Raw genomic sequence first — 27,850 nt, 5'->3', positions numbered from 1 at the left:
TTGTTTGTTGAACCTCCACTCTTGGCATCGTTTCCTCGCATCCACACGGAGAGAACATTTCAGTTCAGTTTGACCAGCTTGAGTAAGATGAAGCGGTGACATACCAACACAGGTAAACTAAAAAATAAAATAATAAAAAAACGTCTTTTTTCAGAGGTCATCCTGCAGAAATAAGCAGTTTAAGACGACTGAGAAGGCTATTATACAGAGGGAGCTTCCATGGTGGACAAGAGGCATCCTGCACAAGGTTGTGTGGCCTCGTCCTCCTCCTCCTCCTCCTCCTCTTCATCTTTGATCTGTTCACACATCAGCTCTGTTTCCCAGCCACAAGCTAGGACCAGGAGAGGAAAGCTGGGTCCTGAAGTAACATCCACGTCGAGGCAGCGAGACCTGAAGAAGAAGAACAATATACAGTAATGTAAAAAAAAATCTGCATGATTTTAATGAAGTGTTAGAGAGGTGGTGGATGAGTTAATTTATAGCCCCCGGTTTCTGCAATTCATCTGAATGAACAAGTCTAGTAAATAGCCTGAAACATCTTTGCTTTCCATGTTTTTCATTTGTTATGTTTTTCTTCTATTCTCTGGAAATTCAAGAGTGGGTGGTGGTGGAAGCCCAGTGGAGTAATTCTCTCCCATGTAAACTACTTATTATACAAATTAACCCAAGCTTTTTGAAAACAATCACACTCTCATGCTTTCAAACCGTGATTATTTACTTAATGTGCTCGCACACACCAAGGCGGAGGGAAAATGTTGACTCTTAGATGTCTCCATGTTCTTCTAATGAGTATATAGATACATTTTCATTAACACAGCAGCAGCTAAATTAACACAAATGCATCCAGAAGGGGAAGCAATTATTAATCATTATTATGATTACCGGAGTGATCGTTTTTAATTATTATCTCGGGTATTGTTTCTCATGAGGGTGTTTTAACAAAATGAACAGTTTACACTCCACAAAAAACACATCAACTGAGGCTGATTCTGGTATTTTTCAAGGACTTAATACGTCTCTATGGAGATACATTTGTGTCTTTATTATTCAATCAAAAAGAAAAAGTTGATTTAAACAAAAAAGATATTTTCAATCAATGATAACTCACTTCAATCAAAAAAAAACAACCTTTTAAATCAAAGAAAAAAGGGGTTCAAACGCATTTTTTTGGGTATCCAAATATATATATATATACTTTGCATTCAAACACTTTTTTTGTGATTGAAAAGGTTTTTTTTTTTTATTGAAGTGAAGTTTGAATATCTTTTTTATCAACTTTTTTTGGATTGAATAATAAAGACACAAATGTATCTCCATACATCTCTACCAGGATTTTATTCCTGTGAATGCTTCATAATTACATTTATATCATCAATAGAGCCACAAAACTAACTGAAAGTATAACTAATTAAACAGTGAGGAATTAAATGATTTTTTTCAATCTTAAATTTACTTGAGGGGGAAATAAAAGGGAAAAACTGGATTTTGATATATTTAAATGGAGTTTTAATGGGCTGAAGAACTCGAATAAAGTGTATGAGTATAATAATAGTTTGATTGCAGTGCTTTGTTTTTATTACTTATGAATTGCACCTTTGTTCTGGATCAGATCAGCAGTTTTTGTTTCAGTTTTTTACAGTTTAAATTGCAGTTTTTAGTCAAAAATACATAATGTTCAATAAAGATTCAGATACTCGAGGGGGGAATAAAATAAAAGCTTGATGTTAAGAGGTTAAAACTTCTTTGTTGCGGCTTCATTTCATTAACTCCAGTAGCAGCCTTACCTGTGTGTGTGTGTGTGTGTGTGTGTGTGTGTGTGTGTGTGTGTGTGTGTGTGTGTGTGTGTGTGTGTGTGTGTGTGTGTGTGTGTGTGTGTGTGTGTGTGTGTGTGTGTGTGTGTGTGTGTGATTGCCTTTCTCTTACCAGAAGTTATATGGCGTTATTACCGGGCTCTGTGGGAAGAAAGAGAGACACTAAATCAGCAAGAAGGTTAAAATAACATTCACATTTTTAACCAGTAGGTGGCAGTGTTGCATAAAACTAACAGTTATCCAGCTGCAGATGACCCAACCTGTTTCCTTCCTCCATCCTTCCTTCTTTCCTTCCTTCCTTTCTCCCTTCCTTCTTTCCACAATCCTTTTTTCCTTCCTTCCTTCCTTCCTTCCTTCCTTCCTTCCTTCCTTCCTTCCTTCCTTCCTTCCTTCCTTCCTTCCTTCCTTCCTTCCTTCTTTCCTTCCTCCCTTCATCCGTCCTTCTGCTTCCTTCCTTGACCTAATCTGTTCCTTCCCTCCTCCCTTTTTTCCCTATTTTTCCTCTATTGTACCTTCCTTTTTCCCTTCCTTCTTTCCTCCCATCTCTCACTTCGTCCTTCCTTCCTTCCTTCCTTCCCTTCATCCTTCTTTCCCTTCATCCTTCCTTCCTTCCTTCCTTCCTTCCTTCCTTCCTTCCTTCCTTCCTTCCTTCCTTCCTTCCTTCCTTCCTTCCTTCCTTCCTTCCTTCCTTCCTTCCTTCCTTCCTTCCTTCCTTCCTTCCCTTCGTCCTTCTTTCCTTCCTTACTTCCTCCCTTTTTTCCCTTCGTCCTTCCTTCCTTCCTTCCTTCCTTCCTTGACCCAACAGGAGGGTTAAAACACAACTCTGTCATGTGTTTTTTTTTTTTTTTGTAGGTGTCATTATCAATTCTCTTGAGTGACAAGATAAGAAAAACATCCCATTTGTAACTTGATGAATCCCTCATTTTCTCTCTCAGGTTAGTATTGCATGTACAGCTGCCTCTTCCTCCTCTTCCTCGGCTCATCATCCCTCCCTCCCTCGCTCCCTCGCTCCGGTCTCTCTAGGTTGATAATGGCTCCTTCCTCCTCCCAGTCACTTTGCATATACGAGCTAAGAGGCGACTGTGTCCTGGCTGATAGGGTGGCTGTGATTCATTTAGACAGGCTGGCAGCAAGCTGTGTAAACAGCCATTAGTAATTCATGACTCTGTCCAGCATCCCCGGGCTTCAATTAACCCTTCGCTATTGGTGCATTCTTCCTTCCTCTTGTCACCCATCTTTCTCTTCTCGCCTTTTCTCTCATTGCATTTTATCGCCGTCCTCCTTCATCTGTATTCTCCCATCCTTCCTGCCTCTTCACTGTTTTAATCATTCTCTTTGGGTCTGAGTGCAAGTTGTCATCTCATCCAATCACACAAAAAAAAGAAAGAAAAACAGAAGCGAGCAAAAAGAAGATGAGCAGGTGGTGTATAACTTCCATTTAATGTATGCAAATTAATAACTTGTGCATATGAAATCATGCAAGGAGGGGAAAAAAACAAAAAGAAAAGTGAGGGATGTTTTAATTTCAAGCTGCTGGTGGGATGTGTGGTATATTATATGGCAGGAGGAAATCAGATGGCGTCTTTGATGTGTAGTCTCTCATTATTTGTATTGAGTTTTAATGGAAAAGGCAAATTAAGAACAAAAACACATCAGAGAGGTAGAAAATCTTCACAGGATGAGAAGACAGAGCAGACACTCAGGCCTTGTGCTCTGATTGATTTTCATAATAAGTTTTCTTGACATTTGCTTTGTTTCGTTAGCTTTGCATCTCACTTCAGGTGTAATTGTGCTCTGCCTCTATTCATTTTATTTATTTATTGTGTGAGTACCAAGCTGTCACTGTTAAAGAGTATCCACAAATTATCCCCAAATTGTTTAAGAAAAGTAACAAATTGACTGATAATTAGATTAGAGAAGGAAAAAAAACAAAGTTTGTGCAGCAGTAATAAGTTTTTTGTTTGATTTTTTTTTCTGATTTGCATCAAACCACACAACTGAGAGAGAAAAGTCCCTTTGTTCATAATGAATATATAGGTGCATCTCAATAAACTAGAATATCATGGAAAAGTCAATTTCCAGTAGTTCAAGTCAAAAAGCCCCAAGCAAGTATTGAGTGCATATAGATGGACATACTTTTCAGAAGGCCAACATTTCCATATTAAAGGTTCAGGTTTGTTGTTTTAGAGGCAAATGCAGAGACTGCTTGCCGAAAAACTGCCCCCGACGGGAACATGCATCAGCGGTTTTGCATGAATTTCCCTCAAAAACAACTCTGTCTCGTAACGTTCTGTTATTATCTCATAGCGTGGTGAATGTGCAGGTCACAACTTGTCCACCAGAGCGTTTTGGAGTTGTTGGATTGTGTATTTGATGAGTTTGACGAGGGAAACCAAGAAATCCCAGTAGCCTCCGTAGCGTAGCTCTGAGCAGCTCACGGCTCTGCTCCGCCGTTCTAAAAATAGCTTGCACCGACAATTAAAGGTAACGAACCTACTGCTATAGGGATTATAGCAATGGGCCAATTTGCCAAAATGTTGAACTATCCCTTTAAAAATACCCTTTTTTGATATACTGAATTTTAGATTTTAGATAGATTAAATGTGAAGCCATAATCATTACAATGAAAAGAAATTAAATAAAAAAGAACACGAAATGTTTAATTCGGTGTGTAATGGATCTTATTATAATGTATTAGTTTCACTTTTTTAATTGAATTACTGACATGAATAAACGTTCTTTTATTGAGATGCACATGTACACTCGGGGGCATAATAACTATGAAAAACAGCCTTTTTGCAGACAAAAGTACAGTGATGAATGATGATGTGTGAGGTCTTACTGTCTCCCAGCAGCTCCTCAGACATCAGACTGTCCTGGCGGTTTCCCAGGACGAAGGCCAGGAACGAGAGGATGAGCGCGTCCATGATGCCCATGATGGCCAGGATGTAGGCCCAGCGCACCGAGCAGGCGCCCAGCGTGTACTTGTCCGTCTGCTCGCCGCACATCCGCTTCACCTCGTCGCTGTCCCAGCCGTCCGGGTAGATCATGCAACCCAGGATCAGACACGTACCTGCATGGATCAGGAGAAAAGAGGGAGGAAAAATATAGGTCAGTGTTTGTACAGTAGATGATGGCTTAATGGGCACCGAGGGGAGAAGCCTCCTGCTGGATTCAGGACACTGTGTACCGCTTTAAACGCAGCAGCGGCATTTATAAAATATGGATAAGATGTGAACAGTACAGTACAAAGTGTAAAAACATCATTGTGCTCAGGGGAAGTGTGGGAAGTATAGTATAGTTGAATGTTAAGCAGTTGCTGAGGGGTACGAGCTCAACTAACTCAAATAACTACATTTAAAATGAAAAAAAAAAGTGATTTGATTCGAAATAAATCCACATATTAGAATAAAGGATGAAAACAAACAATGTAGCCAAACAAGTTCAGAGACTAGAGTGACACTGATTCATTATGAGTCCTGTGTAACGCAATAACAGTGAATAGAAAAACAGGCTAGAAAACTACACAACGCTGGAGTGTAGTTTTAAAAGCCAAAATAGTTAGGTAACACTTTAAATAGTTTGTTAAAAGTATTGTATAAACAGCTTAAATGGTTAGAGAGAAGTAGTGAGCTAAAAGTAATGGTTACTTTAGAGTAATGTATAAACAGATTTAATACTTAAAGGTGTACAGAAATGGCCGTTTGTCCTGTTTGTCGCGCCGAGTTGTCACGAGCTGCAACACGAGTTTACCCGAGTGAGGAAAACTAATTTGATTGGTCGTTATCGAGCGGGCGGGATATTCAAAGCTTGGGGCGAGCCCGAGCTCCGTGTGTGTGTGTTGTCTCAGACGTTTGAATGACGGATGACGGATCCAATATCAGTGGCTGGTGAATCGTGTACAGGCTGACGTATAATCCGTGCGCCTGCATTATCCAATGCGAAAAAAAAACTACACTAAAATACACAATTTCATCCCGGATTTACTCAAAAATAGAATTTTGCACAAAGTTTGACCTACATCGTCTGAAAGATGAGTTATTACATTAATTTTATGATCCAGAGTGGGCTCAAATTCAATTTTCTTTTCTGTACACCTTTAACTTATTAGTAATGATTAAAGTTGTTCAAAAGAGTAAGATAAAACCATTAAAATGGTGAGGTAAAGATATAATAATGTATACTCCATTGAAATAGCTAAATTAAATGAATAACAGTTGAAAAGTTATGATATTGTTGAAAAAAACAGCTAACAGAGATCAACTGAAGTAATTAACTAAACATATTGAAGTTGAAGTAGTCAGCGAAAAGTAATTAAGATAATTGTGGAAACAGTTTCCTAACAGTAATGAATTTAAGTAATTAGCTAACATAATACAAGATACTTTATTGTCATTATACATGCATGTACAATGAAATTAAGGCTTTAGATAATAAACAGTAGAATTTGTTTGCTAAATAAGGACTTAAATGAAATTGATAGCTAGAAGTAATAAGATTGTTGAGACAGTTAGCACAGAAATAACAGTTTAAACTGATTGAAGTCATCTTCCATCCAGATGACTGAAATTTACAGATCTGTATTGTAGTAGTAAGGGTGCAAACTAAATCAAACTTGAATATCAACAGTTCAGTTGTATTAAAACATTATAGGGAATATCTGGGAACCACAAATCTATAAGCAGTATTAGAGATTTCACCAAAAAAAAGGAGGATTCAAGCGATTAAAATGAAAATAGGTGAGAGCAAGGTGCAGGAACAGGACAGGAAGGTGCAGAAGAAGAAGGAGGAGGTAGAGAGAGAGAATATGTCACCACATGTCACAGCAGCATGTGGTGAGTCGGGCTGCCTTCATTAGCCGTCTGCTGCACGGCCGACGATGACAGACCGAGCTGTTAGAGAGCAGAGTCATCTCACAGCAGTGGGGAGCTGCTCTCACTCTCACTCGTTCCCGGCAATCAAATCATCCCCGGGTCTCAGAGGTCTGTATTTATTTGTTGACAGTGCAACTCAGTCAAATTGTCAGGGATTTTTTTTTTTTTTTTTTTTTTGGGAGAATCAGCACTATTTGAATTGATGTCTTTATGAGGATGAGGATGTTTTTGGAAAGAGAGGATGGACTGGATGTTTGGTTGTTAGGACCTGGGGTCAGGCTCAGATTAAAAGGTCACTCCTCTAGTTTGAAACATGAGATCAGATATCAGTAACCCTTTAATTTCCAGACCGCTAATTACGTGATAATGTCAAGAAATAACGGTCGATTTCATAGTAATGTCATGTTTTTCATTAAGGCAAAATATTACACATGCTTTTTATGCTTTAAATTTTTTTGGGAAAAGCCAGAATTTCTCTCCACCAACTCCTTGAAATTGACTTCTGGGCTATTTCTACACGATCAATCGTTATTTCTTGGCTATATTACTATGAAATTGACCGTTATTTCTAGGCTATTTCTGGACATTATGACGCAATTACTTGTTATTTCATATCACGTAAGTAGCGACCTGTAAATTAAAGGGTTACCCAGATATCTGGGGTGAGTATTTCTGAATCTGCTGATCGTTTTTTTTATTTATTTTTTTATTCTTTATCATTGTTATTTATTCTGCTCTCTGCATTTTTTATTGCATTTTATTGGCATTTGCCTCCTTTGTATATATGAGTTTTATTGATTTATTTCCATCTCATCATGCTACCTCCGTTACGTTTGTTAAGATGTGTGAATGAATGTATGTGTGAGTTGCCCTTCGGGGATTAATAAATTCTTCTGTATCTGTATCTGTATTTTCATACACAACAATCTCCACTGTTTTTTCTCTTTGTTTTTACACAGCATGGAGTCAAAAACAAGAAAACACCCAGCGATCAGGAGCTCTGAGGTCAGAGGAGGAGATGGGCCTGAGCTGACAAGAGACAAGAGACGAGAGGCTCCGGTTCCTCAGGTAACCACCACCACCTGGAAAACATCTCTGGATGCACAACACAACACGTCAAAACCTGGAGGCAGATGGTGCGACAACAGCAGAAGTCACATCGGGTTCCTCTGCTGTCAGCCAAGAACAGAAATCTGAGGCTGCAGTCCAAAAAAAAAATCGCTCAGGTGAGGACTTGATCTCCTGGTTTGTTCATGTTGCATCTATTTTGAACATCTCTTTGTGTGGTTTTTTATGCATTTTGCATCTTTTTTTGTGGTCATTTAGCATCGATTTTCAATTATTTTATGTCTCTTTGTCATATTGCAATCCATTGTGGTCAGTTTATGTGACTTTTTTACTCACTTTGCATGTTTCTTTGTGTCTATTTTTTACTTTTCTGTGTCTCTTTGTAGTTAATTTGCATCTCTAGCAGTTATTAGATGTATGTTAAGGTCACATAAGTCACGTAGTTGTGACGGTAGGAGCTACTGTAAACACTATGTCATCAAAAGGTCCTCACAAGTGCAGAGTCACCAGTGTGTATGTGTGTGTGTGTATCAGGTTAGTGTACTAATGTGAGCCGCCAGGGACTAAGCAGATGGATAATCTCCGGAAATGTCAGGGACCGATGCCCCTCCCTCCTTTACCCTCCCATTCAGTTTGGCCCATCTCGCCGTCCTCGCCCTCCTGTCTCCTGTCTCCTATACCTCCTCTGTTTTTGTCTTATTCATGAGTTAAATCCTGCTCACAATATCAGCAGCAACAAGCTACTGTAATAATAACCAGTATTGATGCAAAAGCGCTCTAATCCATATCCTACGCCTACATTTCCCAGGAGGCAATGAGTCTATTGACTTTTCCCTCTGCCTTCCTGAGTTTGGAAATCAATTTTCTCAGAGCAAAAGGAGAAAAAGCAGTTTAAAGCAGCAGACAGCAGCAGTAAATACATTTCTTTATGTTATTTTTAGTAGACAAAACACGCACCGTGTTGCTAATAGATTTATCTCTCTAGCTCTCGCTGCATTTGGTTGCAGAGCAGAGACAAAGTTCTCATCTGACATATCACTTTAATTTGTAATCCTTTATTCTTTCATCTGTTTTTTTTGTTGTATACTAACTCACACTACTTTCAGGTCATAATTTGAAACCCCAGCTCCTATGATCTGCAATTTCTACCGTGTCCTCCGCTGTGTACTGGAGTTGATTTCCCCTTATTCATATTAGAGGATTCGGTACAGTGCACACGCGTCTCTCCCGTGTAAACAACCTGCTCAGTGCTCCTGCAGGCTTTTCAGCTGCAGTGTCTAATAGAACGAGCCGAAACCTCGTGTCATCTCAATGGAAAATCTTAAATATCCAGTAGAGTTTGACTAGAAGAGAAATTCAGGGGATCAAAGAGACACTGGTTTGTCTCATGTGAAATCCTTAAGATGTCCACTTCTGTGCTGAGGTGGTTCAGGCTTCAGTTTTAACAGCAGCTGCAGGTTTAATGTCATAAAAGCAGAAGTGTGGATGTGATTAAAGCCGAATATGCAGCATAAAGAAATATAATCCAATCCCACTGATCTCATTATCATCCTTTCAGCTCTGATCTTCAATATATAAACAGTTTCTGCAAATTGCACTTTTTCCCTGTTGAAAAATGTACTGAAGCTAATCTTTTTTCTTTTCTTTTTTTTTTTAGCCGTTGTTTTCTGCAAAGCTGAAAAAGATCAAACAAAAAATCATTTCTATCCCCCCAAAACTGTCTCTAAAGTAGGACTGAGGCCGCATCTTTTATCGTTTGCAAAAATTGTTTTGTTTATAGGCTTGCACAGAACTGTTGTGTAGCTACAAACAATCCTACAAACGGCAGCACGACGCAGCTACAGTGTGACGTGTAGCAGCAACAACAGCAACAGGGCTAAGCCAATGGGATCAGCTCCTTCATCTCCTGATGAATAAATTCCCCTCATCTCAACATCAGTTCAGTCTGTGCAGAGGGCCACGCACAATCCCTGCCATAAATAATAAAAGATATTATGAAACCCCTCAGACGGGGAATCATGTCAGCTCATTTTGAGTCTTCAAATGAGTGATGCTCGACGAACGCACACAACCCTAAAAGCTGCAGGGTTACGTTCATATCGCCATAAAACTCAGAGTGACTCAGGTTTTTTAACATTCAACACGTCAGACAGTTTGGGTGGAGATAAAAAAACAAGTTCACAGACTGAGAGAGCGAAGAAGGCTTCATTCATTTAGACCTGTGGTGCGTTAAAGGAATAGTTCACCAAAAAATGAAATTCAGTCATTGACTCACCCTCATGCTGATGAATAGTCCAGAGTAGTTTTTTGCAGTGCATCTGGGGACCCAGGGGGCCGGTTAATAGTCCAATGAAATCCTTGAGAGTCAATAGTGCCCAACACAAAAAGGTCCATAATACTACACAAAAACCTTGTAATCTTCCTCCACACTGCTTGTCCGCTGCAATCCAAGTATCCTGAAGGGAGATAGTCCAGAGTTTACTTGAAACGACGTCATTTAGGACATTTTTACAGCCTAAACAGTCCTGTATTGCGCTCTGACGTTCATGCGCCCCATGCAAATTCAGTACAGGACTGTTTAGGCTGTAAAAATGTCCAAAATTACGTCATTTCGAGTAAACTCTGGACTATATCCCTTCAGGACACTTGGATTGCAGCGGACGAGCAGTGTGGAGAAATATTACAAGGTTTTTGTGTAGTTTTATGGTAATTTTTGTGTCTGGCGCTATTGACTCTCATATAAGGATTTCGTTGGACTACGAACCGGCCTCCTGGGTCTCTAGATGCACTTTGAGGAATAAAAAACTACTCCGGAGTATTCATCAGCATGAGGGTGAGTCAATAATGACTGAATTTCATTTTTTTGGTGAACTATTCCTTTAACACTGCAGGAGGTTGGTGGTCAATTACTGAGCACTGTTACACCTCGACCTTCCTTGTCTGGAAGCTCGGGAGGTTTTTTTTTATATTTATCGTAGCTACATATTTTATTTATTTCTTTGATTGAATCCGGTTTTGAGAGCAGATATTTTCTGAATTCCTGGACAGCGGTGGATGAGTTTACTTAGTTTTCATTAATAATTTCATGTCCTGCTGCATCGATAACTAATGAAGTGAAGATGAATTAAAGCTTAAAAGTGTTGAAATTATGAAGCGTAGTGACTTTAAAGTGTAATTTAACCGGATGGAGGACATCTGTAAAAAAGCTGTGTTTCCTTGGTAACAACACCTAGCAATGATGTCACACACACTGCAGCAAAAAGAACAATTTTATGTGGTGTTAAGTTTCTCTTTGAGTGATTTTATCTGGTAAATTTGTTTGTCAGTCTTTTTTTAAATATATATTTCCATTTGTTTTGTCATAAAAACATTTTTCAGTTTTGTATTTTCAGCCATTTCTTAATTGATAACAGTTCCATCTGTGTTCATGCTGCATTAAAACATTTCTCTTTGCCTCATTTAAAACCCTCGGAATTGGCTCTGTGTTTGGAAAAGCTGCTACACAAACACGTTTCTTTAACTTTCCCTGCTCAAAATGCTTGCTTTATTTAGGAAGCTGTGCCAGGCTGCACATTTACACATCTGTGTGTTTAAGCCTGCGTGTGAATGTGAATGTGAATGTGCTGCTGCCGTCAGACTGTTGGAGGTTTGGATCTCTGGCGTCCCGTGGGTGCTCGGCTTGCTCATCATCATCATCATTCCTCCTCACTCTGCACATCCACGGCTGCTGCGCTTGAGGGAACTGATTACGCAGATGTGGAGTGTATAATAATAATAATATGTAGCTCAGCTGAGCTCACTATATATGATATCTATCCTGTCATTACACACATCGTATTACTTATTGATACTCAAAGGCAAAAAAGTATCAGGGGAGCCGAGTCACACAGAATAAGTTTCGCTATTAAAAAGTTTTTCAAGCATCTCTCTCTCTCTCCACACGCTTCCTCTCTTCTTGAAGGTTTCCCATCTGACAGCTGTCGGCTTCGACCCCAGGGACGATCAGAAGAGTGAGGTGTCATATAATCTACACTCCTGTGTCCTATCTCCACACATGGTACACATACGCACACACACACACACACACACACACACACATGCACATCAAGCCACTCATTATTATGGTGCATTTCACAGGCCCAGCTGTGACTGTCTATTTTGTGCGATTCATGTTCCTTTAAACGTCACGCTCATTGACAGAGTGTGAATGCAATGCAGGTGTGTCTCTCTCTTTCTCTGTGTGTGTGTGTGTGTGTGTGTTTGTGTGTGTGTGTGTGTGTGTGTGGTGGAGGGCAGGCAGGAGACACACCGAGCGAGGCAGAGAGCTCATACTGTATGCACTATGCATCGGCATCAAGGTGGACCATGGCAAATTATATTAATGGGAGTTAATTGGGGCGGAAACTGGCAGATGCAAGAAGGTATGAGGACAAAATACCTCCTCTCTCCCCCTCCTCTCTCTTTCCACCCCCCTGCCCTGATCCCTTCTGCTCCACAGAGGACTGAGCTATGTGTGTGTGTGTGTGTACAAATGTGTGTGAGCTGAAAGATAAGGCAGAGAGAGAGGGAAGGGAGGGAGTATTATTTACAACACGGATCCTGCTGCATACCATCCTCATTAACACCTCTTGTATTAGCTCCACTGATTCACGGGGGTTTGTCTGCGCTATCGATCGCTGGCACAGCTGATTAATGGGCCGCTGTGTTGTTGAGCCGCTTCACTTCCAGTCTCCGTGTTTCGCAGAGTCACGTGTTGCATGATACATAAGATTTGAGAAAACACAGTGTAGCTTTACGGTCAGTGAGCAAAGCGTAATTGTAGATTAATGTCAGTGTCCAGACAGTTGGAGCCATGATGAAAAAACCTGCAGTATATTATCTAGGATTTCTTTTCTTTTTTTATGAACACTGGTATCAGCAACATGCTTCACTCAGCGGTTCATTAAAAAGCCAGGAGATGAAAGCACAGCGGCTCTCACATTAAATAGTAATGGGTCCAAGGCCATGGGGGTGTAAAATAGGTCTGATGATCGACTTGCAATAAAAACCTGTGGCACATAATCACAGGAAACATGTCATCAACCTGTCTCGCTACTGTAAAGTCTGAGCAAACAGAAAGCAAAACATACAGTAGCCTATATGAAGAGACATTTGTAGGCTATATGTAAGTTAATAAGAATATTTATTTATTTATCTACGTATTTGTGAGGTTGGAAAGCGATGTCTTGTTTCAATAATCAGCTGGCTGTGGTTAGCCTGTTTCAACACTTTCCGATACCGAGTCACTGGCTAAATGTCTTGGCAAATAACCAGCTGTCAGTGCTAATGCTGGTTTATGACAGATGAGACTACACAAATATACACATCATAACATCTTAAATGATATATAACTTTATCCACCGCTCTATTGATTGATTTCTAGCCAGCTTCATTGAAAACAAATGCACATGGCCGAGAGGAGGGTTAGCAACACAGAGGAAAAGAGACCGGACTTGCATAGTTCCTCTTTAAATGTGTACGTTTCTCACTTTCTTTTAAAGGAGACATATTCTGCACACTTTCCACAAATTAAAATAGTTCCCAGTTGTCTTAAAGACATATCTGTTTGGTCAAAATACCCCAAGGATCAAACATCACAGCTCTTTTCATCCTCTCAAAACAGCCCTGTTCAGAACGGCTGGTTTCAGTGCCTGAACATTACAGATTTTGTTTTGTCAATTCTCACATTTTGGGGGCCGGGAAGCAAAACAAACACCCAAATATATGTTAAAGAGCCTTTAAAAAGGGATATTTCTATAATATGTCCCCTTTAAGTTTATTTTTGGCAATTTTTGCCTTTAATTGATAGTATAGTTGAGAGAGACAGGGGAGGGGAATGACATGAATCTTAAAATTTTCTACAGTTTTTCAGAGACACATTAGAAGTTAGTTGAAACTGTATCCATACGTCTTCGCTTGAATTTCACTGGAAAGGTTAATTATGAAATGGATTGTGGACATTAACAAATGGCTATTTAATCAAAAAATATGGGAGCGTTTTTAGCAAATGAACAGTGAACAGTGGCAAAGAGGGAGCTGTCCACTCGCTGTGGTGCTGAAATCTTAACCAGGCCGTTTTTCAGCTGTTTTTCACAGCTCTCTGTGATTGAGACGCTGACTGAGGTCACTGTGAGCCGCTCAGGCTGAAACAAAAACCATCTGCATCGTGCCCTCGTTCCTTCCCCTCTCTTCACCTCCTTTAACAAACAAAAGCTGTGTTGCTATTGTCACTGTGAATGATACAGACAGAGAGAGAGAGAGGGGCAGGAAGGGGAGGTGAGGAAGATAAAGCAAAGATGAACTGACAAAACAAGAGTGAGGAGGAGGAGAAGGGGAGGAAGAGCGAGTATAAAGACAGGAAATGAGAAACAAATAGTGGGAGAGACAGGTGGTTGATGTATGCAGCTCGGGCTTAAAATAACATTAGTGCCTGTGTGTGTAGTGTCTGTCAGGATGTGTAACATGACAGGGAAAACGACAAGGGATGAAGATGCGGGAGAGGATCTGGAAGTCAGATTTCAATAATAGAAGAACGTATGCGTTGTGTACGTGTTGTTGTTTGATTCATGTGCTGTTGTGTTTTTTCAGGTGTGGGCTGAGACGTCGCGGCAGAGCGGAGAGGAGGAGAGGAGGAGAGAGGGAGAGGGAGAGGGAGAGGGAGCGAACACTGGAGGAATGAGGCAGGAACAAGGGTTACAAGATTTGAATCCCAATGCCGCTCATCTGAGACATGAAGGGAATGAAAGTGGCTGTTTAAAAATGCAGCTCGAGACGGATCACGCTCCTCTCCTTCAGAGAAAGGCGCACACAGACACAGAAACCACGCTTCAAAGACATAAAGACATAAAGCAGCCTCACGTAAGTATAAAAAAAAACAACAGCAACAGCTAATCCACGCTTTAATTTACCTACGAGGACGCCCTGGACCATCTCGTTCAGTTTATCGGAAAGCAAAGTAAAGATTTTTACCCCCCGTGTCAAGCACGAGGTAGTTTGGGGACGGTCCTCCGGAGAAGAGAGTGTGCTATAAAATTGATTGAGCATCAAATTTACAATCTAATCATCTCTGAGCAGAGGGAGGCTCAGCCGCTCAGGTCTGTTCTGAAAACTGGCCAAAAAAACACAAGTCCAAGAGTTATTATGTTATTAGTGCTTTATCAACATCAAGAGAGAGAAAAAAAAAACAGCTGACTTTGGCTCAAGGTCGTAAACCAAATGTAATAGAAGGAACTCGGCAGAGGATGATTGACTGCCCCCTCCCACCCTCAGGATTTTGGCTTCACAAAGCATTAACAATTCAAAATGATAACAAGGACAGATTTAAAAGAAAAAGTCTTAGTCCGTCTTGTTCTTATAACTTCAATTTTCCTGCTGAATATTTCTTTAAAAATGCCAAATTGTAAGAAAAGTGAGATTTTCATCAATTTTTCATTATAAATTCCATATAAATGCTGTCAAAGTGTCAAAGCTTCAGTAAACTGAAGATACTGAGTCTTAAAACAAACCGTAAAAACTTCCTGTAACTTTGTGATGTCACAACAAAGCAGTCATCAAGCCCCGCCCACCTGGCTGGACCTAAACATCCAACATTGAAACATTTTGATTTCTCGGAGTGTTTTAGTCTTCAATCTGCTCTATTTGTTATTAAAGCACCCAGAGAACTATCAGCCAATCAGAGGAGAGACTCAGCGCCTCCTCTCTTCTGATTGGCCGACATCGACCTGTTGTTATTATAGCTCCAGAGAGAAGCATAAGAGAGGAGATAGTTGTGTTTTATAGTTTTAGAAAGGCTAAATAAAGACATCGTCCCCTGAACTCTGAAAATTAGAGCATAGTAAAAACAAAGTAAAATAAGATTATTACCCTACTACACCTTCACACACTCACACACACACACACAGAATTGCTATTGGATAATTGCTGATTAAAGACGATTAGATGCAGATGAAGCTACTCCTTCGAGGAAAATATTATAAGTTAATGTAATGACAATGGCTCGAAGCCTGATACTGTTTGACGGTGAGAGAACAAAGCCTGCCTCCAAATCTGATGCTCACAAGTGTGTGTAAGCAAATGAGGATTATTTTAAGACACCTCCAGTGGCCCCTTTGTAAACCCCCCTCAGCAAGGCAGCAGAAACAAAGCTCCTCTTCTTTTCGTGATAATCTGCATAAAAAGTTATTATGATAATCCTCCCGGGCGGTGCGGAGGTGCTGTGTTTCCTCCCTCTGATGCACGAGGCCCCCCGCTGCCTTACAGTACACAGGAGACACATTTTCAGAAGTTGCATCCAAACACTGATGCCGATGCCTCAGATTTCGTTGCCCGTCTCCGTTTGAAGTCGGTCCTAGTTGGAACCGTCTTCTCCTTCTTCTTCCTCTTCCGAGTTTTCAAATGAGCTCAAATCAAAGTTTTTCCTCCTCTGATTTTCTTTGGAGCACAAAACAAAACCTGTTTGGGAGCAAGAAGTCGTTTTCCCTGCAGATTGGGGAGGATTGGATAGGATTAGGGCTGCAACTAACGATTATTTTCATTATCGATTAATCTGTCGATTATGTAAATGATTAATCGATTAGTTGTTTGGTCAATAAACTGTTGAAAAATGTCAATCAATCAGTGTTTCCCAAACCACAAGATGACATCCTCAAATCTCTTGTTTTGTCCACAAACCAAAGAGAGACTCAGTTTATCGTCAGAAAGGAACAAAGAAACCAGAAATATTCACATTTAAGAAGCTGAAATGAGAGAATTTGGGCTTTTTTTCTCTCAAAAAACTACCCAAACCGATTATTCGATTATCAAAATAGTTGACGATTCTGCTGTCGCTGCTCCAGCTGATTGTGTGGATTTGTGCGGATGAGTACAAGTCTGTGGGCTTCAGCAACACCTGAGTTCAGCGCTGTGAATGTGACACAGAAAAACCCTCTCTTGTTTTCTCCCCCCCGTCCTCTCCTCTCCGTCTCTTCCCCACCATATGTCCCAACCCTCTGGAGCAGTCTGCTGTGTCATATCACCAACATATCCTCACATACGACTGTAATCTGAAGCAGATTTTGTTTCCTGGAACTACAGGAGGACCCCCACCACCCCCACCCTTTCCTTCCTCCCTCTCTTCTGCTTTGCTTTCCTCCACAAACCTATCAGAGGGGGGGATATAGAGGATGATTTAGAGCAGGTGTTCCCATTAATTAACAGCTCCCACTGCTGAACCTGAGGAGTAAATCTGCCAAACAGGCTGCATCGCTACATCCCAGACTGGAGCAGCAAAAAAAAAAAAAAAAACACGTGTTAAGCCTTGTATGGTCGCTGTCAGTAAATCTAAAATCCCCCCACAGTGATCGTGTTTGTGAAAGCTCAATACTGTCATGGCTCAGCGGCGGGCATGTGAGGTGAGGAGGGAAACAACAGGAGAGAGATGGGGGGAAAAGGCCCAGAGAGAGAGAAAGATGACACAGATGGTCAGATTTTTATCCACAACAATCGATTCCAGCGAACGTTTGATTCCTGATAATCCCATGCAGGTAATGTTACATGTGCGATCAGACGCCGCTTCATCTCTCTCTCTATCTATCTCTTCTTCTCCTTCTTCGCTCCCTCTGACGTGGCGACAGAGGTTCTTGAAGTGGTATAGACAACTTTGGCAGTTCTTCTGAATCTTTAACGGTTGTCCTTATTTTCTCTCCAAAACCGTCTTGCCTTTGAAGTCGGGCCGAGGGGATTGCTCCACTCTCGTTTCAGTAACTTCTAATGTGTCTCTGATCTGTGGTGATGGCAGAGAGTACATGTTCCCCTCTTCTTCCTCCTCTTCTCCTTCTTCTTTTTTTTTCTTCCTTTCTTTCAAGCCTTCCCTTCCCCTCCTCTTCTCCGACTCCCTCTCTCTTTCTGCAGCAATGCACACTAATGACTGATGATGTGAGGGGAGGAAAAAGAAAAAAAAAAAAATCAGAGCACTGTCTCTCACTGAGGAAAATCCACCTGGCATGAAAAGAGAAATGTAAGCCGTGTAAGCAGTGGAGGCATGTTGTCCCACCGATGGGTCAGAGACATCTTGGAGTATACTTCAAGGAACCTCTGGGATGGCGGCGGATCAGAAAGCAGCGAAGGTCGCCCACTAATCAGAACATCAGTGGTTCAATCTCTTGGCTCTTTGGCTCCTCGCATCTGCCACTGGGCAAGATACTAAACCCCAAACTGCCCCTGGAACGTGACTTAAAACACTCTGAGAGATGATAAAACCATCAAACTGAGATATACAAGTGCAGCTCTCATCCAAAAACCCTCCACACTGTCCATTTTGGAGCCGATCAAAAACTTAATTTTAAACTACTAGGGCGATGTTTCTGAAGATGCCAAATGTGTCAGGCGATATATTAGAAAGCTGTGGCATTAAATCATACACAACCCATCTTGAATATTCCCAAATGATGAAGTGTTTATACCAGAAAAGTGTGTTAAATGTGTCAGAAATCATTCCCTATTTAAAGGGGAACTGTGCAAGTTTGGTCTCTTTTCTTCTGTGTTGCTAACCCTCCTCCTGGCCATGTGCATTTGTTTTCAACGAAGCCGATGAGAAAGAAATCCATGGAGCGGTGGATAACGTTATATATCATATACATTGTGTATATTTATGTAGTTTTATCAGTCATACGGTGCCGCATAGACGAGAGCTGGGTCACCGGGTCGGAGGCTCTGATCTTGCAAAGTTGGTTTTCGGCCAAGAGACGCTAGGTGGAAGGCAGAGAGCCTCCATTCTCCCTGTAACAAGTTACAAGTCATTTATTTAACCATCACAGTTACTCTGAAGCTGTTTAATGAAGGTAAAAATGTAGCATAGTTCCTGTTTAATTCTATAGTAGCTATATTACACTACAGCTTCAGTTTTATTTGAGTGTGAACGCTGCAATAGGATTGTGTTTGTATAAGCAAAAAAAAGAAAATGCTGCTGTGTGACTCAAAGTGATTCATAAGTGTTTGAAATCTCAATATAGTGCTCTCCATTAAGTATTTAGTAAGTGAGTGGACATGGGAATGATTTAGGACACAGTCACAGTCGAGTTGTGTTCGAGCTCGAGGCCTCGTTCTAAAGTCTTGGAAACACGTCATGCAGTTAAAAGCTCACGGACCCAGAGAGTAAATGAGCTGTTATCACCTACAGATTCAGATATAAACAGCTCATGTTTGTGATGCAAGTTAAACATTCCCTCTTTTTTGTTTTGTTTTTTATTTGTTGGTTATAGCAGCTTTACTTTAGAACAGGGGTGTCGATCTCATTTTAGTTCAGGGGCCACATACTGCACAATTTGATCTCAAGTGGGTTGGACGGACCAGTAAAATAACAGCATTATAACCTATGAATAAGAAAAACTCCTTTTCTCTTAGTTCTAGTGCAAAGAAATGAAGTGCATTGTTAAGATGTTTACAATAAATTAACTATCCTCTTACAAAATAAATCATTAAGAAAAACCTGAAATTTCTTGAGAAAAGTTGCAATTTCAACAATACAATGCCTCTTCTGTCTTCTATGTAATTTTCACATGTGGAAAATTCATCCAGCACATTTGACACCCCCTGCTTTAGGAAGGTGCACTGATGTGAGAAGTGAAGTGAAACCTCCTGTGGTCACTTATTATCATGCAGCTGCAGCTCCTCCGAGCTCCAGCGATGATGCTCTCCTGACCCGAGCGCCTCTGACCTGCAGAAAGCGTCTTCAGGCTTTTTTATGGATCAGTCAAACGCTGAATCTATGTACGTTGTCATGGAGACACCTTAAACCTTTGAATCAATTCCCAGAGTGCATCCTCTCCCCGAAAAGACCCCGCTGCTGATCCCCCGAGCGGCTTCCTCTTGGTGATCTCTTGGAGTAGCCTACTATAGGGAGTGATGATGGGATACTGCCAGCAGCAGCAGCAGCAGCAGCAGCAGTGGAAGCATCGGTGGTGGTGGCGAGGCGAGGAGGAGAGGCGTTTCCATGGCAACCGGCAAGCTCGGGAGGGAGCAAGAGCACTAATGGGCGGCTGAGGTGGCTGCGAACATCGCTGAAACAACACACGTCAACTCTCTTGCTCCACACACACCAACACACACACACACACACACACACACTCAGACCGTGTTCTCTGATCCGTGACCTTCGGAAAAATGGTGTCTGTAAACAAACACACTCGAGAGTATAGAAGCTACTGTTAACAATCACACACACACACACATATACACACACATGTCTGAGAAAACACTCAACTCAGAGCCTCCTTTGAGTGCAGTGCAGTGAGGAGTATTGTTCCTGTGCCATTTCCCTGGTGTAATCAAAAGTATAAGTCCGCTGGGGATGCAAACACTCCCACAACGGCTCTCACTCCTTAACTCCCCCCACTAAAGTTTATCAAATAACAACCCTCAAATAACAACCCTCGCTGCGCTGCCACACGAGCTCTGCAGCCGTTTGATGTCCTCTTCAAGCCACGATACCCCTCATTTGTATTCTCCTTATGCCACCAGTTTTCACTAAGCTTTCTTTGATTCAATCCCCCCGCCAACACGATTTCCAGTGTTAACATTGTTAGTCGTGTTTTCCACCCCAGCGTGGCGCACCTCCTCATTTGCAGCTCAATACCACTGTTATAATTGTCGATGGATGATCAGTGTAATTAGGCGTTTTCCCTCAGAGGGAAACCAGCAGTGAGCAAGACGTCTTGCGGCTTTCACAAACTGATTTAAATGGATTTCGGTTCAGTCTGTCTCATTCAGTCTTTGTGCGCGAGAGGTAATTTCAGCAGGAAAACATCAGGTAGACGTTTATGACTCGGTAACAACTTGTCGTATCATGTTCTTTCTCTCAACCCAAAGGAAGCACTTCAATTTTTTCCACAGAGTCGTATATTCTCAGGGATGTTTCGTGTCAAGACCGAAGTCTCATCGTACATCTTTCTCATCCAGTATGAAGTTATTGATCGATGATGAGAGGAGCGGATTGTGCAAATGAAATGTCCTGCTGAGAAAGCTGTTTGAGGTGGAGTGGATCTAATGGGTCTGAGTTTCGTTTTGGAGATTTGGTGGAGGAGGAGGAGGAGGAGGTGTGGTTGCACTTTAGGGCTGCAGAGATGACCAGAACAAGGGATTTGAGGGCCATAAATTGGACATTAGGACGACGGAGACAGTGGGATATAGAGCGATCGAACTCTGAGATGAATAAATGGTTTAGAAAGTAGGTCAAATCCATGTAAAGTGCAAAGTTTGAAGTGTTGGTGAGAATAGCAGAGGGGTGTGGTGAAGTAATATCCAGCGGCACCGAGACAGTCTGATGCTAAATGGTTTAGATACCGTAGTTGTTAACAAATTGAAGTGTTTGTTAATGTATTTGTTAAAAACTTTGACTCCAGTGAGCACCTAAAAGTGCTGACTCATGTAGAGTAATGGAGCCTGACAGGGATGATGTAATTAGGCTAATCTGGATGTTAGCGTCACTGTAGCTACTGCGACAACAAAAACAAAGCCAGTTGGATTTTTTATACAAGCTTTTTGGATTACTGCAGAAAACATGCTCTTTGGTAAACAAAAGTTCAAGACGTTTCGTCCAGCAAATTAACAGCACTTTTATACTTTTTGAAGCCACACGTAAAAAGTAAATGTTAGCCAATGTGAGCTAACATCCTCAACAAAGTTCTCATTTAGCAACTTTTAGCAACCAAGTTTTTAAAGAATTTGCTGATGTGATGTATTTTTTATTGCATTGTAAAACATGAAAATGTCTTGACAGAACAAAATCCCAGAGACTTAAAGATGCAAGAACTAGAGATGCTAATATGCTAATTAATGCTAGAGAGGCCACAGTGACTCGGTATCGGAAAGTGTTGAATTAGCCCAATCTGCCCGGGGATCGCTGGTTAAGTTTAGGCTAATGTTTAACTTTCTCTTATACATAACATACATACATACATACATAAACAGCTGTGAATGCTAACATTGGCTACACAATCGCGATAAACTTACAAATAGCTGCTTAAAGACATTTAAATGCTAAAAGAGATGAGCTAAAATAGAATTAAGATAAATATAGGCCTATGAATCTACCTAATTGTGGTAGGCCTATAATAGTCCCTTTTCATTCATCACTTATAAGGTCTGCAAAAATGAAAAAGTAGCTTTCTGAGGTCACAACTTGGTGCTGTCATTGGAAACGAGCATTTACAGCTGTTTTTTTTTAGACTTGAAAATTGGTCTGTGTGGTGCAACCTTCACTGAAGTGTGTTTGCTATATATCAAGGAGAATCTGAGCATCATTCACCCTCAAACAATGACAGCCAGGTGTCATAACAGTCCTCTCGGAGACTCTGATATATGAAGAGGACCTGGGTCTGTGCGTCAGTCTCCTCGACGCCAGCGGACACCAACATCACTCATTAACCCAAAACACTCACACATTGAAATGAACATCAGTCAAATGCACACGGGCGGACGCACAGAGGCTCAGCCGAGGCAGATGCTTTCAAATGGGTCACCATGTCCTTGTCCTGCTGCCTCCGCTCAGGAGGAGGAGAATAAATCAAGCGGCTGTCTTCTCCATCCCGGCCCAGTGATCAAGAAGATAAACCCCCGATGGGAAATCTATAAAGCCTGCCCCTCCTCCGGGGCTCACACACATGTGAAAGCTGGCGGCAGGAGGAAGAGACGTGTTGACAACGCTTAGAGAGCGCCGTAAAGGACACAACAGCAGCTACAAAGTCTAATGGATCAAACGCAGGCTTGATATAGTAGCTGCTGTCTACTGGTCATTCATTTGTTTACAAGAACAAAAAAGACGGCTGCAGCTCCAAGCGTAGTTTTATTTTACTTTACTTAATAATAGCGTTAACACACAAAGGACAGTAAAAGACAAAATCAACAACCTGAGGTACTGTTTCCTCCAATGTATTAAAACGCCACGGCCTGTTATTGTTGTATAGTTGTAGGAGAAACCACACTGGCAATTATTCGGTTCAATATACAGCTGTATATTCTGTATATTCTTATCTATATTTGGTGCTTTCGTACAAAGAGTGTCCAGTGTCCCCCCCATCCCACCCCGGTACCTTCTGTGTTTTCAGATGGTGACAGACCACAAGCTTACATCTTGGAAACACCATGCATGTCAGCTTTCAAATTGAGTTTCACAAACAATTTTTCCTGCCAACATCCCAAAAAAACAGAAGAAAAAAAAAAAGCCCACAGCCCACAGACATGCTGGTGAATTTAAATGCAGAGGAGAAAAATAAGAATCATTTGAGAGGGATATATATTTTCTGGCGCGTGCTCATGCACAACCATCGCTTGTTGGATGGATTAACCGTATTAACCTGCAGATGTCAAAGAGCAACAGTGACGGAGACACGGAATAATCAACTTCACTCGCTGCAGCTTTTGTGCCGTTGTTAGAAAAATGGCATTTTGATTGACAACACAAGTTTCTGACAAACTGCAAAATGTTTTTGTTTCAGTGAACTGAGAACATGGATTGTTTACAACAAGGGGTCAAAGGTCGGAAGCTCTGGGGCTTTATGTTTAATAAAGCTCAGAGTCAGATACATGAGTTTGGTTAAATCGTCGTACAGACAAATCAAACACCATCTGAGAATTAATACACACTTGACCATCCACATAGGCTGGGCATGTCTGGGCCAGTGTAAACAGGAATCTGCAGTTGAGTAGTTGCACAAAATACTATGAATGAAGAACAGCAAAGGCATTAAAATACAGAATTTAACGGTAACACTTTAATTTACAGGCCACTAATTACATGATAATGTCAAGAAATAGTCAAGAAATAACAAGTATTTGTGTCATAATGTCTAGAAATAGCTTAGAAATAACGGTCAATTTCATAGTAATGTCGAGAAATATAGCCAAGAAGTAACGATTGATTGCGTAGAAATAGCAAGGAAAGGCTAATCTTTTGCCTTTATGACATTACTATGACATTGACCGTTATTTCAAGGCTATTTCTTGACATTACCGTGCAATTACTTGTTATTTCTTGACATTATCACAATTATCACGTAATTAGCGGCCTGTCAATTAAAGGGTTACCAATTTAACTAATAGCAGTTGTAAGCAAATGCCTCTAATTAGTTATCAATGATGCTGTCTTCACTGGTAGTCGAGCCATTGTTGGCGTCTGTACTGTGCAGGCTTTTCAAATGAAACTAAATGTTCAGCAGAGTCTCTAAAATCTCTGTTTTATGTGTTTAAAAACTCCAGTGTGGTGTGTTTTAAAGTTAAAAGGCAGCAGTGTGTGGACGTGGCCTTATGAAGCCGTTATAAATGGTGCTTTATGAGACAGAGTTGACGAGTGGTCTTAAAGAACGTGCACATTATGTGAAGTACTGGAGGAATTACATCATGAGTCTTGATAGTTTCAGTCGAGGAGCCGTCTTCATTAACTTCATATTAAAATTATTTAAGTGTGTTTAATGGGAGAACAGTTCAACTCTATATCTAATAACTCTACAGAGAAGTGGCTGCTGTTTGAATCTGGAGTAATTATTCTGCAAAATGTTCCTGAAACAGACTCCGGGTGTCTTGTAGTGTAATTACCTGATGTGCTGTGCTCCATAATGTCTTTTCCTCCAGCATTGTTTAAAAGTCTTCGTATAAACACAACGTCTTCTTGTTAAAACACCACATCCGCTTCTTCTCTTTTTTCAGTAAAACACGGTGCCCTGCTCATCAACCCGCGGCATGAGATTAATTGTGTGAAGTAGTATCCCTCTCGTACTTTCTCTTTTTTTTCTCTTTGCCCCCAGGTCCTAATTAAGTGAAATTCAACTTTTCTTCATCTCGTAATTATGAAGCCGGGGAGAGAGGAGCTCGCTTTGGACCGAGTGTAAATACAAACAGATCGCTAGTTGTTGTTAGTCTCTGTTTGTGTTTTTGTTGCAGTTTTGCTGGTTTGTGTTCGTTTTGTTGAATCATATAGAGTCAGATCAGTTGCTGCTGTTCATCTGCAGATTAAATGAGGATGTTAAATCTGTCAGATTGATAAGGAAGAGACACAACTATAGGGATGTCACGATTACTTGTTTTCACAATTAATCATGGTATTAAACACAAAAAGATGATGTTGGAACCATATTGGCAGATGTGCACCAAAATAAAGGTACGAAACATTGAATTGGTAGGAATTTAAATGTTAACTTGTCATTTGTAATTAAAAAAAAATAAAACAAAACTAAAAACGATTTAAATAAACGTAAACATCTGGTATAAATAACAATTTATGACCTGAATATTTCAAATACTTCACCTGGGGGAATTAATAATTGGTCATATAGCCTATTATATGACATGATAAATACTTGAAATATTTTGTGTTTTCAATGAGTAGTAACGTAATTGTATTTTGACTGTATTTGATTTTACACATTCATAGTGTTGTGAAATTAATAAATGCATAATAATCGTGATAATTGTAATACCGTGATTATTTCTCTGACAATGATTGCACCAAGAAAATATATAATCGTGACATCTGTAGACACGACAGACCGTTCAGAGCTGTTGCTGCCTGGCTTTTATTCTGAAAAGACACAAGTGGCCACTGCAGGAGGAGGGAGAGACAGTGATTACAAGAGCAGCAGCAGCAGCAGCATTTAATCTGCAAGGTTGTTGGAATCGGCTGCGATGTTCTTCAGTTCAGAAGCATCTCGACTGTGAAGTGTGCGCTCGCTCAGACTGAAAGGCCCGAGGGACGGAGAAGCAACAAAGTCATTCAATTCAACAGTCCATTTGGCAAACTGTTGGTTCGGGGTCTTGTTCCTCGCGTTCAGCTTGTCACATCCCATCACGACTAGGCGTGCCTCAAAGCCTAGTGCTTGTTTTTTTTCTGTTTTTTTTTAGCTCCGGCGGGAAACTTTGCAGAAGTTTCCAGTCGTCTGAGGTTAGGAGGAGGAGCCGCTGACGACTTGTTGGGTCGACGGCGGCGGCGGCGTGGGAAGGAGGCGACGGGCCTATAGGATTAAGTTGGCGACGATTGCAGGCTATGTAGGTCTCTAAGCTCGTATAGGGATGAGCAAGCTGAGCGGCAGTGAGGCTACACTCAGCCTCCTTATAGCTACTCCTACTGCCCCTCCTCCACCCACACCACCACCACCCGGGTTACACTAATTACATTACTCCTGGGGAGACGGGATAATCAAATCTTAACGAGGCGTGGAAGACTTGAGCGCATTCAACAGCGCCGTTGAACCTTTGTGTCGATTTTCCCAGAAGTCTCTGGAGGATTGACGCAGTGGCATAAATAAAAGCATCAGAAACCCATCAGCATCGTTTCTGTGAGACAACACCAGAGAGAGAGAGAGTTAAAGAGAGTGTGTGTGAGATTTGGCAGCGCTGATCGGACTCTGAAGAACGAAGGCTTTCCCACTCACAGATCCTGCGACCTGGTCTGACTGGAAGGATTTGAGCATTAACTTAATAAGATGAATCAATCAGGAAGAGTAGGACGGGAAACACTGATTTGAATTCAGCCACTCAGAGTCAAAAACACTTCCTATAGAGGCCTATAATGAAACATCTTTGATGGCGCATACAGACAGGGGGTGATTTAAGTTTCCGGACATTAAATAGATCAGATTACGACCCGTTCTACATCAGCTGAGACAATTAAACCCTCCATCGTGATCGCCTTTGATATGCAGAACAGACTGATATCCCCTGCTCTGAAGAATAATATGGTTCTTGGTGTTATTATGGAGCTTCCCACCAGACTTAAAAGGCAGCAGCAAAAAAAAACAAGAGAGGCACAGCATTTCATTCTCCTCTGGGACAAGCTTATGCTCTTCGAGATTATCACTTTCTCCTGCCGGGGGGATTCGTCACTGATCCCTGGTGCTGTGGGGAGCAGTCGAGCTATTTAGTGACGCTCCCTTTGGGAAACATAATACAGTGGGATAATACAACAGCAGATTGGGAACATTTTCTTTTTTTCGCAGAGAGGAAAATAACAAAATAACGTTCGATACTCCCACTCCGCCACATGCACTCTCTTGTCTTCCATAGACTCTTACACACACTGTTGCTGCTTTACATTGTTCAACAGCACAAACACCAAACTCTGAGCTGCCAATCACTCCTCCTCCTGCTTCCCCTCGTGGCGTCGTTCAGGCCTCGCCGTTCTTCTCCAAACCTCCTGCTGTTTGCTCTCCCTCCCGCTGCTCGATAACTACCACCTGATTAGGAGCGTTATTAAGCCCCATGCACTTCAGCACGGCTGAATCCTGCAGAGAGAGACACCCCCCCCCCCACCCCCCAGAAGGAACTTGTTATCTACCCATCATCCCTCTCTCCTCTCTGGCGAGTGGACACTATCCCACCAATTTAAAGGCCAGCGCAAGCTCTGGAAAATGCCAACGTCCTAAAGCGGCAACGCTTCCCCTGTCCCGGCCTCGGCGGAAACACGAGAGAACATGGCAGATCTCATGAAACATGTATGAAGCCTGCTCCAGGGCAACACAGTGGAAATCAAGGCCATAGGCAGCTGGGGAAAGAGGGAGGAAGAGAGAGAGAGAGCTCTGTAGGTTTTGTGTTTCCTCATCCTCACACAAGCAAATGCAGAGATTTGACAGTTTTCACCTACAGCAATCTCATATTATCAACCCCCGAATCATCATAATAAACTCACTCCTTTTTTTAAACGAGGTGTAATGTCGAGCTAATGGAGCCTGTAAAGTCGCAACTGTCTCGAAGCTGTTGCGTGCGATAAAAACGCGATTTAGTGGTTTTCATTTTGGGGATTCAAAACAACTAGAAAGCAATCAAGAGAGCACTGCACATAACCTCACCAACGCCACACAGCCTGCATCTGGAGCTCAATCAAAGTGTGTGCACCCTGATAGGCAATCACACTGATTAGCTGATAATGACCATCATTTTTTGGGGGGAAGGTAGGGTAGGAGTAGCGAAAAGCTGCCTGTGAATATTAAAGCTTCGATTGGGGTGATTTAATTTTCGACGACTGAGTTTCGGACACTTCAATTCATCAGGTTGCTGTAACGGCAATAGGAAATGTCCTTGAACAAAATTCTCTAT

At 41.3% G+C, this 27,850-nt stretch overlaps 1 protein-coding gene across 1 annotated transcript in view; it reads right to left on the bottom strand.

The window, feature by feature from the left end:
* Positions 1 to 200: 200 nt before the first annotated feature.
* Positions 201 to 27,850, bottom strand: part of lhfpl3 (LHFPL tetraspan subfamily member 3) — a gene marked incomplete at both ends in the record, with an annotated part of 37,169 nt that continues 9,519 nt past the window's right edge. The window contains 2 exons of the mRNA XM_083999371.1: positions 201 to 331; positions 4,624 to 4,884. Of these exons, the coding sequence (XP_083855497.1) occupies positions 201 to 331; positions 4,624 to 4,884 (392 nt within the window). The remainder of the gene's footprint in view (positions 332 to 4,623; positions 4,885 to 27,850) is intronic.

The sequence above is a fragment of the Trachurus trachurus genome (genome assembly GCF_905171665.1).
Source record: "Trachurus trachurus genome assembly, chromosome: 23".
NCBI classification, from domain to species: Eukaryota; Metazoa; Chordata; class Actinopteri; order Carangiformes; family Carangidae; genus Trachurus; species Trachurus trachurus.
The sequence above is the reverse complement of the archived record's forward strand: the minus strand, read 5'-3'. Positions and strand labels throughout refer to the sequence as shown.